Below are 16,011 nucleotides of genomic sequence, written 5' to 3' on the forward strand. Positions count from 1 at the left end.
GAGAATGGGGCCTGTGGGCCCAGACCCCTAACTGGTCCTCCACCTCCCACTGGTGATCAGTGCTGGGGGCCTTGTCCGGCCGGAGCGATAGGAACGTCCCCGTGGGAAGTGCATTGCTTCTGCCCTGCTCAGGGGCCTCAGAATAGCGCCCCCGGGAGTCCTGCTGCCGCCTCAGTGCACCCGGGTCAGCGGGGCGGGAGCAGCACCCAGGCCTGGCTCCTAGGGTCACAGGTGGAGCCTGAGAGGCTGCCTGTCGGGTAAGCTCCAGGGGCCGAGGCTGCTGCGGGTTCAGGGACCACCTGGAGTGGCACGAGCCGCCCGCAGTGTGCCCCCGGAAACCACTTGTTCCAGAACCACCTGCTCCAGCCCGTTTCACATGCAGATTCCTAGGCCGCGCCTCTGGTCTCTGGGGCCAGAATCTAGCAGGTGACCCTTGGAGCTGACGCTCAGGGTGACTCGTTGGTGCATTCAAGGTCGGAACTGCCGGCCTGGCGGAATGGATGGTCGTTTAGAACGGAGGAGGCCCCGTTCACGGGGCACAATGAGTGAGTGGCGCACAGCGTGGGCTGTAGAAAACAGGCCGTGTGTGCAGAGCTTGGCAGGGAGGCTGGCTGAGTCTCTGGACGAGCCTGGGGCTGCTCTCTGTGGAGGTCGGGTGGTCTGACCCGATGACCTCCTCCTGTCCCCCCGTCTTGCCCTGTCCCTCCAGTCATCCAGCATGCTGCGCCCACCCCACGCCCAGGCGCACTGACCATGAGCCTCAACTCCTCTCTGGGCCACTGGAAGGAGCTGAGCAACCGCACGGGGGCGGCCGCCGGTGAAGGGGGCGCCATCGTCACCGAGTTCATCGCCATCGTGGTCATCACCATTTTCGTCTGCCTGGGCAACCTGGTCATCGTGGTCACCTTGTACAAGAAGTCCTACCTCCTCACCCTCAGCAACAAGTTCGTCTTCAGCCTGACGCTGTCCAACTTCCTGCTGTCGGTGCTGGTGCTGCCCTTCGTGGTGACCAGCTCCATTCGGCGGGAATGGATCTTCGGGGTGGTCTGGTGCAACTTCTCCGCCCTCCTGTACCTGCTCATCAGCTCGGCCAGCATGCTCACCCTCGGGGTCATTGCCATCGACCGGTAAGCTTGCCGCAGGTCGGGGAACGGAGGAGGTAGGAAGGTGTGCAGAGGGACCTGGCAGGGTCACCTGGCCCTGGGATTGTCACGCTGCGTTTGCTGTTGCATTTTGTTTAGTGTCATGGAACATTGGAGCCCTTTCCAGCATTACGTCCCTGCCCCTGCCCAGGCCGAGAGAGAGGCTGCATCCTGGGAGGGCTGGCAGTGGGCATTTGAGCCCAGTGCCAGGTGTATGTAATCTGTAATGTTTGTATATGTTTGTATATCATTCTCGCTGTAGTTTTTTTTTTAAAAAAAGAGGTTCCAGGGCTTTTAAAAAGCATTCATAGACCCGTGATTCTTAGTGTATAGATGAGAAACAGCAGCTGCGGAAGCTGACGTGGCAGAGGAGGGATTAGACCCGCTGTCCACTGCCTGTTGCTTTGACCTGGGCCAGAGCTGGGCTCGGGGTGGGGACGCAAAGAGGAAACCCTGTCCCCGTCCACAGTGCAGGGACCTCTCCAACCTCCCCTCCGGGTGGAAGGAGAGCCGGGGAAGGAGGACAACCCCGGGACGAAGACGCGGGCGCCCGAGAGACGCAGCGCTCTCAGCAGGCTGGCTGCCCCGCGTGGTGTAGTGGCTCCGTGAGGAGGGCCCTGCGGTGCCCCTCGCTGCGTCCGACCGGCGCCCTCCGGTTCCCGCTGTGTGCTGTCCCGGGGGCTCGTGGCTTTGGCGGAGAGCCCCCACCCCGGGATTCAGCTTGGGGATTTGCATTTTGCTGATGGTCAGCTCATTCATCCCAGGCGAGGGGACTTCCTCAGGCAGGAGGGTAGACTCGGGCTCGGCGTGACGCATAGAATCGGGGAAGAAGCCGTCAGGGGAACACGGAGGGGACGAGCCCGTGACACTGTCAGTGGCTGACACAGTCCCCGGGTTCCCGTGGGACCATCAGGGTTTTAGCTGACAAATGGTCGCTGGATTGTCCATGCAGGGCTCAGGCCAGGCCCAGGGCCAAGGTCCTGTGGGCTGTCCGCACGGGGGAGGACGTGGAGGGAGGAAGCAGGCGGTCCTTCACCCCGGAGGGAACTCCAGCTCTCAGCAGTGTTCCAATCAGAGAAAGTAGCCGGAGCCACGGCCGGTCCGTTCCGGTGAGGAAAGCCACCGCTCAGCATGAGCGACTGTGTCCCCGGGGTGGCCGCAGGGTTGTTCTGACTGTAGGGGAGCCTCCTATGAAAGCCAGGGTCATAGCCAGGTCACTGGTCTCCTGGGAGGGGAGCTGAGCGTTGGAGCCCATATGTGCCTGGCGGCCTTTCAGCAACAGGTGACATCAGGAAGCCTCTGGGGACACGGCCCGCTTGGGCTCCGGTCGGAGAGGGAGCTGTTGGAGAACAGATGGAGGCCTTCAGAAGACAGCTGAGGGTACAGGGAGCAAAGGAACCCCCCACTTCCCCTGCGTTCCTCCGCGGGGGGAGCTGCCCTTGTCTCCATTTTCCTCTGAACCTGCTACGAGGCCTAAATGAGGCTTAAATTTCAAACATGAAGTTTCAAATCTACGAAATCCATCTTTTGTGGCAGACATGGAAACGATAGAGGTGTAGATTTGTGCGTTCCCATGTATATACAGTTCCTCCCCAAGCCCCCCGAAAACCGAATAGCCCCTGGCGGGTGTGGAGGTACGTGGCAGTGCTGTGGCCCGTCTGGGGGGGCTCCTCGGCTGGGCATGCCCACGGGGCTCGGACGCAGCTGGGAGAGCTCACTGTCACCCGGACTTGCTCCTGCCAGAACCTTAGTCAGCGAGGATATAAACACCATTTGTCACAATAAAGCTGAAGTCTTGCCATAAAGTGCTAACACTAACAGCGTCTTGAGAATAGCCAGAGGGCTGTGTTGCAGAGGACGGTTATTAATCGTGATTGTTTTTGCCACGGCCAGACGGGCTGGTCAGAGGAGCCAAGATAGCTGGCCTTCTCCAGGCGGGGCCTCCGCCCGCTGCCGGCCACCCTGGGGGCCCGCACGCATTTCAAAGGGCAGAGCAAAGGAGAAAGGAGCCTGGGTCCTTTGTGAGCGGGAAGGAAACGTTCCCAGAAGTGCCCTCGGCGAACTCCCCTCACCGCTCCTTTGCCAGGATGATGGGACCCAGGCCCGTGTCTCCACCCGTCGCCGGGCGAGGTGACCACCAGAACGGCCTGACTCGGTCCCCAGAATTCAGGCTGCTGTGACCACAGCAGCTTCACGGGAGCAGGAACGAGAGGGCGGCCCGTCCTCAGGAAGGAAGGGGAGCAGTTGGCGGCCAGGCAGAGACGAGCGGGGCCCCCGCTGCCCTCTGAAGGGTGGCGCGGTGCAGGCCCGGCCCGGCGGGCACACTCCGTCCTCGCACCGGTCGGTGGCGAGGTTCTGTGGGTCCGTGTCACAGACGGAGGAACAGAGCTCTGGGCGGCTGAGTCAGCTGGCCCGGCCACACAGCCTGCAGACGGCAGAGCCACCGTGAGCCAGCGCCCCTGCTCGGAGGCCTGTTCCTCTCTCTGCTGCACGCACGGCCTCAGTGCGATGTAAACCCAGATGCCAGGGTAACGGATGGCTGTGCCCGGGGCACATGCACGATTCTGTCCATATTTCCAGGCCAGATGTGAGATCGGCAGCCTCAGGCTGACCTCGGAGCTGTGTCCCCAGGGACTCCAGAAGGTCCTGGTGGATGAGGTGGCTTCACAGGGGATATGTGAGGCTCGCAGCCACAGTCCCTCCGCAAGTCCTGCCTGCACCAGGCGGCGTCTGCGTGGCCGCCCTCGCTTGCGTGCACCGCCCTCGGGGAAGTCCTCTCGCAGCCAGCATCTCCCTGTCAGGATCTGGGCGGGAGGTGCTCTCCACCCGGGAAACAGCAGGTGCCCAGCCTGGTGTTTCCTCTGTTTTGACTCCTCTCTCGCCTCCCATCCTTTCCAGCTACTATGCTGTCCTGTACCCCATGGTGTACCCCATGAAGATTACGGGGAACCGAGCCGTGATGGCTCTTGTCTACATCTGGCTCCACTCCCTCATCGGCTGCCTGCCACCGCTCTTTGGTTGGTCTTCCGTGGAGTTTGACGAGTTCAAGTGGATGTGCGTGGCCGCGTGGCACCGGGAGCCTGGCTACACGGCCTTCTGGCAGATCTGGTGTGCCCTGTTCCCCTTCCTGGTCATGCTCGTGTGCTACGGCTTCATCTTCCGCGTGGCCAGGGTCAAGGCCCGCAAGGTGCACTGCGGCACGGTGGTCCTGGGGCAGGAGGACGCCCAGGGGACCGGGCGCAAGAACTCCAGCACCTCCACCTCCTCCTCGGGCAGTCGGAGGAACGCCTTCCAGGGCGTCGTCTACTCCGCCAACCAGTGCAAAGCCCTCATCACCATCCTGGTGGTGCTGGGCGCCTTCATGGTCACCTGGGGCCCCTACATGGTGGTCATCACCTGCGAGGCCCTCTGGGGGAAGAACTGCGTCTCCCCGAGCCTGGAGACCTGGGCCACGTGGCTGAGCTTCACCAGCGCCGTCTGCCACCCCCTCATTTACGGACTCTGGAACAAGACGGTGCGCAGGGAGCTGCTGGGCATGTGCTTCGGGGACCGGTATTACCGGGAACCCTTCGTGCAGCGGCAGAGAACGTCCAGGCTCTTCAGCATTTCCAACAGGATCACAGGTAACGGGACTGGTCGGGACCGGACGCTCTCCCTCAGCCAGGGCAGCCCGCGGCCCTCTCCGCCGCTCTGGCGTGGTGCTGGCCGAGGTCTCACACTGACTGTGGCCTCCAGGCTCAAAGTACAGGTTTCCTTTTGGGGAGGGCCATCCCAGAGGGCCCACTGCGATGCCCGCAGCTTTCCTGAGCTGAGCAGCTCACGGCAGGGGGCGCCAGAGGCTCAGAAATCTGTTTGCTGTTCCCCTGGCCCCGTCCTGGCCTCCAGAGGACCGCTCCCCCGGCCTGGAGAGAAAACCCAGCACCCCCGGCTGCCTTCTCTCGGCCAATCTCTTCCTTCCAAACTTCTTTACAGCAGAGGCCGCCCTCCTCACTGCTCATGCTGAGCATGTCCTTGGCCTTTCGTCCCAGGTCACTGGTGTCCTAGATTGTCCCTCATAATTCAGCCTCCCCCCCCCTCACACACACACACACACACACACACACACACACACACACACACACACACACTGAAATGTCCCTGCGAGGCTCTCCTCAGTCAGACCATCGATTCAGGACAAACAAGGTTCTGGACACCATCCCGTCCCCTTTGAGGAGACCCACAGGAATACTCTAGCCAGGGACAGGCCTTTATAAACCTTTTTATTTTAAATAATTTAGACTTTGGAAGGGCTGGGAAAACCCAGCCTCCCCTCGAGTGAACATCTTGCCTAACCACAGGGGTCACCAGCCCCGACAGTAACACTGCCACCGACGACAGACTTGGTTCAGGTGCCGCCCCATTTCCCACTCACGTCTCTTCCCTTCCCACGTCGCCATCAGTCCCCCTTCGTCACCTCCACGTCTTTGTTCTCTCCTTGTCTCCCGTGACATGGGCACTTTGGTGCAGCGCTGGCCAGGGGATTGGTCCAGTCCCTCAGTTTGTGTTCTCAGGATGAGGAGGAGGTTATAGGCTTTTGGCGGGAAAGCCGGGGGTCACGTGCCCCTCTCAGTGATCGTATCAGGGGCACGTGTGGCACTGCCTTATTACCAGGGCACCCTTCATCTCTTGGGTGATGTCTCCGTCAGCGCGAGCCCCTGTCAGGGAACACCACAGCCTGGGTGGCTCACACAGCAGACGTGTGTTTTCTCACAGTTCAGGAGGCTGGGGTCGGGCAGGGCTCGGGTGCGGGTTCTCGCCCTGGCTGTCTTCTTGCCATGTCCTCTCGTGGGGGCAGGGGTGGGAGAGAACAAGCTCTCTGGTCTCTTCTTATGAGAATCCCAGCCTAACGACCTCCTCTGATTGCCTCCCAAAGGCCCCATCTCCAAATACCATCACATTGGGGGTGAGGGCTTCAGGGGGTGAGCGGTACCGACTCTCACTCCATACAGGGAAGGTGGTGCCGGCCAGGTTTCTCCACTTACAGCCACTATTTGTCTGTTGTCATTAATAAATACAACAGAGGAGATGCTTTGAGGCAACTGTTAAACGTCCTGTTGCTCCTTCCACTGTCCCCCGTTTTTCCCAGGCTTTGCGGGGCCTTGCCTCCTGCAGGTACTACTATGCTGTCCTAATGGAGAAGCAGCTGGATTTGTAGGATCCTGTTTGAGGGGGTCCTCACCTGGACGAGCTATGGGAAGAGAGATTTTGAGGGCACTTACGAGGTGTTTATGGAAAGAGCCCATGCAGGCTGCAGTTCTCATCTCTTGCTGGATGACTTTGGGCAACTCACACCACTCAAACGGAGTCTTCCTCTTCATGAAATGGAGAGGGTGGAGAGAAAGAACCACTCCTAATGATCACCAATACTCAATGCTAGGAGATCCTTTCCCTGAGGCAGTTACATAAACCAACATCACTGGTTTATTTCATGGGTTGATGGAGTGTTACTTCATGAGAGAGGAAGGCATTCTGGGACTTTTGACCAAAGGAGAAGCTAAACCTCCCCATATATCAGCCACTGGAATGCCACCCAGGACACTTGCGAGATCATGCTTTCAAGTGTGACGTGTGAGCCACGAGTACCTCCAGGGTTTGGTTATATTTCACTGGTTAACTTATTTGTTCAGATTTTGTAAAATCACTTATCTTCTAAGCAAAAAAAAAAAAAAATTAAGTTTTTTTTATGAAGTTAAGAATGAGGAAGGGGAAAAAAATGAGGAAAGCGAATGGAGGAGGAGAGGGTAGACAGAACGAAAAGAAACGTCTGCTTTTCCGGCCAAGATCCTCCATGCGAGTCACTGGTGATTATCCTGGAAGAGCTTGGGAGGCGTGAGAACGGGCGGGAAACACCAGCTGTGGTTGGGTTGGCAAGTTCAAGGCAGCTGGCGGTCGCCGCTCATTGAGGGAAAAGCAGTCTGGTGGGAGGACTTGGGGTTGAAGGGTGTGTGGGATACAAGTTGTTGGCCTTCTCCAGGAATGGGAGCTGGGGGTCCCTATTGCCTCTTCCCGGGAGCTTCCCAGGCCGAGGCCAGCAGCACCAGCACGAGCCTTGGAAACAGCAGGATACAGTGCCCACCAGCTCCGCACCCGGCCCCGTGCATGCTGGGAATGGCTTTCTGATGGGGAAACCCTGGCCTCCACCTCACCTCTGGCCCCTCTGGCTAAGCCAAGGCTGAGCACACCCTGGTCTGGTGCCCTCTGTGGCCACAACTTGGATCTGCAGGAGGCTCCTCAGCCTCTGTCCCAAGCTTGCTTCGGGCCCCCCCTCACCTTAGAGAGCGCACCCCTACTAGTTGTCATCAAGGGCCAAGAAGGACAATAAGGTCCATTCCAAAGGCAGCAGGAAACAACGTGGAGGCCCTGTCTTGCTCCTGTGCCTCTCCATCTGCCTGGGCACCTGCAAAGCTATAACCTACGGATGAGGACGTGGAGCGATTTTTCCTGACGGGGCTCCTGAGCAAAGGCAGAGTGGAATTCCAGAAATAGCCGGAGCTCCCAGCTGACTGGGAAGCCAGGAGTTTTATAAACACGGTGTCATGTCTGTTTCACACATAGATTTTAGCCACAATGAACGCATTTTGGTTTCTCATTCTGTTGCCCCAAGGAAGTGTCAAAGGTTAGGTTCTCCCTGGGGTGTCACCTGCCACTGAGCCACCCAGGTATCCTCTGCTCGTGCAGTGTCATTAGCGACTCCCCTGGGCTCCCCTAGGAATTTGGAGGGTGGCCTGGACATCGGGGAGGGCAGCCTATCCAAACGCCCCTCGCCTGATGCTCACGGCTCCTGAAACTGGGCATAGTGCCGTCCCAGTTCCTTCCGGGGACAAGGACACTGGCTCACGTGGACTCAGGACATGCTGGCTCCTGGGTCCTTTTTGAAAGGCGGGGCTGCAGGGAGGGGGGGGCCTTTGAATTTCCCACCCGCTTTCCCAAGTTCCTTTCCTGGTGCCACCTGGAGCCTTCGGGTTACTTCCAAATGCCCTCCCCCCTGCGCTGGCCTCGCGCAGGCACCGGTGACTCCCAGCTGCCCCAGGCTTCTGACTGACCCCTGGGGCCCCGCGTGTGCCTTTAAAATGATGTGTAAAAAGGCTGGATTGGGCTCAGCCCAGGAGGTCTGCTATTTCACGTGAAGAATCTCGGGGTGACTGCACCCGCTCCGGTGGGGAATGCTGGGTGAACGGACTGGAGGGCACCTGGCCGCACTGCCCCCAGACCTTCCAGCCCAGCACGCTGGTCTGGCCCCAGGGAGTCCCCCTGTGGAGGCCGGGACTCGTTCCTGGCTTTCACCGCAGCCTCAGAGTCAGTGTCCAAACCCACTGTGGCCTCAGCCTTCCCACTTGGCAGTGAATGGTCCCCGGCCTCCCTCCCGAGCCAGGCTTCCTGCTGAGACACAGTCCTATTCTGGGGTCAAGACCCTGGAGGGGGTGGTCATGTGGGGTCTCGTCCCAGCCGACCACACCAACCCTGGGCAAGAGGGCAACTCCCGGATGTCATGACGGGGAAGGTCTAGAGCCCGCCCGTCCCTCCACCATCGCATGTCGTCCTTGGCTCCAGAGAACAGAGGAGAGTGTGTCTGCACCTGTCCTCTCAGAAAACCAGGTTAAGCCCTGGCCGGTGTGGCTCAGGGTCGGAGGGTGGGCCCATGCACGGAGGGGTTGCAGGTTCGATTCCCAGTCAAGGGCATGAACCTGGGTTGCAGGTTCGATCTCCAGCCCCAGTCAGAGCCCATGCAGGAGGCAACCAATCAATGTCTCTCTCTCAGACTGATGTTTCTCTCTCTCTACCTTCCACTCTCTGAAAATCAATGGAAAAAATATCCTCAGGTGAGGATTAAAAAAAGAAAAACCAGGTTAAAGGCACAGACTGGAGTTCCCTCCTACGTGTGTTTGTGGGGAGCAGGGGTGGCCCCTCACAGGAGGTCCTGCCGTCTGCCAGGCCGTAGATCTTCCTCGTCACGTCAGGGTTTGGCTTTGGAGCTCAGGTTTTCATTCCTAAGAGCCCCTTTTTGTCGCCTCCCTGGTCACCACAGCCTCTTGTCCGTGGATTCATTGTTTTCTCCATTTTCAGAGAAAATTAGAACTCTTTTGTTTTCTTAAGCTCCCTGCATTGTCGCCTCTGAGACCCATTATTTTTCTTTCCTTGTTATCCCCCATCTCTGTCTTCCTAGCGCCTTTGCTCACAGGCCTGGTGGTCTGGGCCTCCCTATGTGGTTCATCACGTGGCCCTGGGGGGAGCGTCTGGGCTGCGGGTCCGGCTGAGCCGATGCACGGTGGCCAGCTCTCGGGGTCCACGGGGCTGTGTGTGGCGTCTCCCAGGCCAGGCTCGGTTCCTGTGCCCCCACTCTCCTGCTGACACTGGGCCCACTGCTTCCTGTAGAGACATCTGTCGGGCCCACCTGCCTGTGGAGGCGCCCGGGGCCTCCACTTCCTGACTTTGGGGGTGCAGGGTGAGAACTAGCCTCCTCCCACCGCCAACCCAGCTCCCTCCCGGGCCACACCCATTGCCTCACCCCCCCCCCCCCCCAACACACACACACACACACACACCCAGCTGACAAGCATTCTGCCCTGCTCTGGGGGGTAAACCTTTTTAAAAAGCCCTTTTTGGTATTCAGGTAGGATTTCAGGAGGTAACGTACACCCACGTCCCATGTTTCACCGGAAAATCACCCGGGATGGGTCCCCCCATTTCCTCTCCCACCTCCTTGTTGGTTTGAGTTGTCACGGAGCTCCCCTCCGGGGGCCCAGTCAGCGATGTCACAATGCAGGCTGCCCGGCGGGCACAGGGCCCCTGGGGAAGGGCAGCAGCCACGGCTTCCCGTCTGCCCATGGCTTGAGCGTGTTTTGCAGGGAGACCAGAGGGGACAGGAGAGGGGAGGTGAGGCGGAGGGGCTGCCGCGGGAGGGCCAGGCCGTGGGAGCGGACTCGGTGTGTGCAGTCAGTGCCGACTTTGCCTTTCAGACCTGGGCCTGTCCCCACACCTCACGGCGCTCATGGCCGGCGGACAGCCCCTGGGGCACAGCAGCAGCACGGGGGACACGGGCTTCAGCTGTTCCCAGGACTCAGGTAAGCCCCGGCGCGGCCTGCCTCCCGTGTCTCTGACGCGTGTGGGCCCCGGTGGGCGCGCATCCCCTGTGCGGTGGAAGGAGGGGGGGGGGGGCGGGGGCCGGAGGCAGGGCTCCCCGTCGTGCTTTTAGCTCGGCAGAGCCCGGGCCGCAGCTTCCTTCTCGCTAAAGCGGGGGTCTCACCCCGGCCGTGCGTGCTGTGAGGCCGCGGAGTCGGGCGGCCTGGTGTCAGTCCCCAACCTCTGAGTGTCCCCATCTGTGAATGAGGGACGGCAGCCCCGACGAGGCAGGTACCCTTTCTGTCACTACCGTCCCGTGCCCTGCGCCCCTGTCCCCGCAAGAGGCCCAGCGCCACCACAGATCCCCGTCTTCCCCGGGGCCGTGCACCCCAGGGCTGTGCGGTTAGGGCCTCTCCTGGCTGCCGGTGGGAAGCGGAGTGCCCCATCTGTGCCTGCCAGGCGTGTTCTCGGGCTCTCACAAGGCCCTGGGGTGGGGGGCAGGGGGCAGAGGCTGGCAGTGTCCCCCCCAGTCCGTGGCTCCACATGGCTGGAGAAGCACCAGGGTTTCCAGCCCAGGGCTCTGGCCGGAAGGGCGCCGCGCGGAGTCCTGGACGGAGCAGCAGCGGGCACCGTGCTGCTGGCGCCACTGCCGGCAGCTGTAGGTCTCTGCCTTGACCTGGGCTTCTCCTCCTGAGCCTGTGGCGTGGGCTCCGGGGGCAGGCCCAGCAGGCACTGAGACAGGCCTTCTGTCGCAGAATCTTCCCTGACACGTTCCCTCACCTGACAGCCCAGAGGGGAGCCACTGGCCACACCATCCCTTGTAGCCCCGGGTCCCTCGTGTGATTTGAAGGAAGGGAAGGTCTCTGCCCCCTTCTCAGACAACCAGCAGAGGTCCCGAGACTCTGTGACATTCGTTCATTCAACAAATGTTTGCCAAGCTCCTGCTTTGGCCAGACACGGTACTTGGCTCCAGAGAGCCGTGTGAGCCACCCTCCTGGAGTTTTCAGCCTGGTGGGGAGACAGACGGCCATGCACTGTGAATGGGTGAGTTGTGTGGGGTGGGAACTATACCTCAACAACTCTGCTGTTAAAAGACTGTGAGAGACTTCTGGTCAAGATAGCAGAGTAGGCAAACACTCTCCTACCTCCTCCCACAACCACACGAAAATTACAACTAAAGTATAAAAAAAAAAAAGACAACTAAAGTATAGAGCAACCATCATTAAGAACCAGCCGAAGACTAGCCGAACAGAACTCCTGGAACTAAGGATATACAGAAGAAGGCACAATGAGACTGGTAGGAGGGGCGGGGACGTGGAAGGGGCAGGCCCCACACCCACACGCTGTGGTTAAGAACCAGGAGGCATATCTCCACAGCAGAGGTGCCCACTGAGGCGTGAGGGGTCTCAGCCCCATGCTGGGCTCCTAGCTCGGAGCAGCTATACCAGGAAGAGGAGTCCACACAATGTCAGGCTGTGAACATCACCAGGGACTCTACCTGGGTGACGTGGAAGGCTGCTGTAGACCCAGGCATCCTCTTTAAGGACCCGAGGTCATGAATGCTTGCTCTGAGCTCCAGCAAAGGGAGGCCGTTCAGAGAGCACCGGGGACACAACCAGAGAAACTCAGTGGTCTGGTTTCTGGGTGAGGTCTGGAGGGGCGGCTCTCTCAGGGACAAACATGCCAGCAGGTGCCATTGTTCCTTTGTTGAGCCCTCACCCACCCAGCCTGCAGGCCAGGGCACCAAGTCTGAGTCTCCATCACCCTGGCTCACTCCCCTCACCACACCCAGGGGACGCCCTGAGACCCATCCCACACACCGTGCGCACCACCGGACCTCTTTCAGCGGCTGTTCCTCACAAGCAGCCAGGCTCTGCCCATGCTGCAGACTCTCCTAAAATCTCTCAAAGGCCCACAAACCCCCCAAAAGCAGCATCTGGCCACTGCATGCCCTGCACCTCTGGCTAAGTGGCCCCAAGCCCAGCAAGAGTGGCAGCCCGCCTCAGCTTGCAGCAGAGCCTCTCTCAGGTAGCTACCAACTGCAGATCACTTTGTAGCTCCTACAAGGTGGCCCCAGGCCAGGCACAGACAGGGCCAGCCTTGGCCCGCACTGGAGTCCCTCCCAAGAGGCCTCAGAAGCAAAACACACCCTGTGGTCAGCTTTGGGCCACACCAGAGCACCACCCAACCACTTCCACAGATGACCTTCCAAAAGGGTGGACTCTGCTGGGACCAGAGTCCCACTAAAGTAAATCCAGCTCCATGGGGTCAGCCCTGCACAATAGCTCATGTGCTGTAGTCATGTAGTCAGCCCCAGGCCAGTACCACCCACTAACATGCCAACAGCAATCAAGGCCCGACTACAACAGGAGGGTATGCACAGCCTACTCAAGAGACACCCCTGGAGCACCTGGCTCAGGTGACCAATGAGGCTGCACCATTGGGCCGCTCAGGACACCTACTACGTAAGGTTATCCTGCAAACACTGGGAGACATAGCAGCCTTAGCTAATATATAGAAACAAACACAGGGAGGCAGCCAAAATAGGAAGACGAAGAAACATGCCCCAAAGAACAGGGCAAAACTCCACAAAAGGAATGAAATGAAATGGAGGCAAAAAATCTCCCAGGTACAGAGTTCAAAACACTGGTTAAAAGGATGTAGTTCAGGAGAAGATTAGATGAACCCAGTGGGAACTCTAACAAAGATATAGAAAAACATAAAAAAAGGACCAGTCAGCCAGAAATCAGTGGCATTTTTAAACACCAATAATCTCTCAGAAAGAGAAACTAAAAAAAAAAATCCCATTTACCATTGCAAGAAAAAAAAATTAAGATACTTAGGAATAAACTTAACCAAGGAGGTAAAAGACCCATACTTGGAAAACTATAGGATATTGCAAAAAGAGATAGAAAAAGATATAAACAAGTAGAAGAATATACCGTGTTCATGGATTGATAGAATTAACATCAATAAAATAGCCATACTACCCAAAGCAATCTGTAGATTCAGTGCAGTTCCTATAAAATACCAATGGCTTATTTCACAAATCTAGAACAAACACTCCAAAAATTTATATGGACCAAAAAAGATCCTGAATAGCTGCAGCAATCTGGAGAAAGAACAACAAAGGTGGAGGGATCACAATACCGGATATCAAGCCATATTACAAAGCCACCATAATCAAAACAGCCTGGTACTGGCACAAGAACAGGCATATAGATCAATGGAACAGAACAGGGAACCCAGAAATCGACACAAGCCATATGCTCTATTAATATTTGACAATGGAGACAAGAGCATACAATGGGGTAAATACAGTATCTTTAATAATGGTGTTGGGAAAATTGAACAGGTGCATGCAAAAAAAGAGAAAGAAACTAGACCACTGACTTACACCGTACACAAGGATAAAATAAAAATGGGTAATGGACTTGACTTAAATGTAAGTTGTGAAATCATAAAAATCCTAGAAGAAAATATAGGCAGCGAAGTATCAGACATCTCGTGTAGAATTTTCACAGATACATCACGTAGGGTAAGAGAAACAAAGGACAGAATAAATGGGACTATACCAAACTAAAAAGCTTCTGTACAGCAAAGGAAACCAGCATCAAAATGAAAAGGGAACCCACTGTACAGGAGAACGTATTTTGCCAATGATATATCTGATAAGGAGTTAATTTCCAAAATATAAAGTACTCATACAGCTCAACAAAAGGAACACAAACAATCCAATTTAAAAAAAATGGGCAGAAGACTTGAATAGACAATTTCCCAAAGAGGACGTACAAATGGCCAAGAGACATATGAAAAAATGCTCAACGTCACTAATCATGAGAGAAATGTAAATTAAAACCACTATGAGACATCACCTCACACCTACCAGAATGACTATCAACAACAAACCAACAAACAAGTGCTGGGGAGCATGTGGAGAAAAGGGAACCCTAGTACTCTGCTGGTGGGAATGCAGACTGGTGCAGCCACCATGGAAAACAGTGTGGAGTTTCCTCAAAAAATTAAAAAATGGAACTGCCATTTGACCCAGTGATCCCACTTCTAGGAATATATCTACTAAGAAGTCTGAAACACCCATCAGAAAGAATATATGCACCCCTATGTTCATAGCAGCATTATTTACAATAGCTAAGATCTGGAAACAGCCCAAGTGCCCATCAGTAGATGAATGGATAAAAAAACTGTGGAACATATACACAATGGAATACTATGTAGCTGTGAAAAAGAAGGATCTATTACCCTTTGAGACAGCATGGAATGACCCAGAAAGTATTATGCTAAGTAAAATAAGCCAGCCAGAGAGAGACAAGTATCACATGATCTCACATGTGGAATCAAGTGAACAAAATAAACTGGTAAACAAAATAGAACCAGAGACATGGAAGCATGCAACAGACTGATATATTTCAGAGGGAAGGGTGGAAGAGATTAACCGAAGAACATATATGCATATATACATGACCCATGGACACAGACAATAGGGCAGTGAAGGTTTGCGGAGGAGGAGGGAGCGGGGTGGAGGGGTCAATGGAGGAAAAAAGGGGACATTTGCAATACTTTCAACAATAAAGATTAAAAAAAAGAACCAGTCAAAAATGAAGAATATAATAGCTGAAATGAAGAATACATTAGAGGGAATAATACCAGATTAGATGAAGCAAAGGATTGAATTAGTGATTTGGATGACAAGGTAGCAGAAAACACCTACTCAGAATAGCAAAAAAATAATTTATTATTTTTTAACTAATTAATTTATTTTTAAATACATTTTTAAAATATATTTTATTGATTTTTTTACAGAGAGGAAGAGAGAGGGATAGAGAGAAAGATCGATCAGCTGCCTCTTGCACACCCCCTACTGGGGATGTGCCCACAACCAAGATACATGCCCTTGACCGGAATCGAACCTGGGACCCTTGAGTCCGTAGGCCGACGCTCTATCTACTGAGCCAAACCGGTTTCAGCTTAAATACATTTTTTATTGATTTCAGAGAGGAAGGGAGAGGGAGAGATAGAAACATCAACGATGAGAGAGAATCATTGATCAGCTGCCTCCCTCCTGCCCCCTACTGGGTATTGAGCTCATAATACCGGGCTTGTGCTCTGACCAGGAATTGAACTGTGACCTCCTGGTTCATAGGTTGACACACAACTACTGATCCATGCTGCCAGGCAGAAATAACTTTTTAAAAAGAGGAAAATTTAAGGGACCTCTGGAACAACATCAAGTTGTAACAACATTTGCATCATAAAGGTACTAGAAGAAGAGAGAGAGAGAGAGATCAAGGAATTGAAAATCTATTTGATGAAATAATGACTGAAAACTCCTTAACCTGGTGAAGGAAATTGACGTATAAATCCATGAAGTGCCAAGAGTCCCAAACAAGATGAACCCAAAGAGGCCCACACCAAGACACATCATAATTAAAATGGCAAAGGTTAAAGACAAAGAACCTTAAAAGCAACAAGAGAAAAGCAGTTAGTTACCTACAAGGGAGCTCCCATAAGATTGTCAGCTGATTTCTCAACAGAAACACTACAGGCCAGAGGGAGTGGCATGAGAAATTTTCAAAGTGATGAAAAGCAAGGACCTACAAGCAAGATTATTTTACCCAGCAACGCTATCATTTAGGATTGAAGGTCAGATAAAGACCTTCACAGACAAGAAAAGCGAAAGGAATCCATTACTATCAAACCAATATTATAAGAAATGTTAAGAGGACTTCTTTAAGCAAAAGAAGAAAAAAGA

General features: G+C 55.4%; 1 protein-coding gene across 6 annotated transcripts in view; it reads left to right on the forward strand.

The window, feature by feature from the left end:
* Positions 1 to 16,011, forward strand: part of GPR161 (G protein-coupled receptor 161) — a 38,242-nt gene that overhangs the window by 15,751 nt on the left and 6,480 nt on the right. For all 6 annotated transcript variants that reach the window (XM_079760706.1, XM_079760707.1, XM_079760710.1 and 3 more), the window contains 3 exons: positions 710 to 1,127; positions 4,041 to 4,765; positions 10,139 to 10,243. In XM_079760706.1, the coding sequence (XP_079616832.1) occupies positions 754 to 1,127; positions 4,041 to 4,765; positions 10,139 to 10,243 (1,204 nt within the window). In that variant the 5' untranslated portion in view covers positions 710 to 753. The remainder of the gene's footprint in view (positions 1 to 709; positions 1,128 to 4,040; positions 4,766 to 10,138; positions 10,244 to 16,011) is intronic.

This window comes from Cnephaeus nilssonii, assembly GCF_951640355.1.
Source record: "Cnephaeus nilssonii genome assembly, chromosome: 21".
In the NCBI taxonomy this organism is placed as follows: domain Eukaryota; kingdom Metazoa; phylum Chordata; class Mammalia; order Chiroptera; family Vespertilionidae; genus Cnephaeus; species Cnephaeus nilssonii.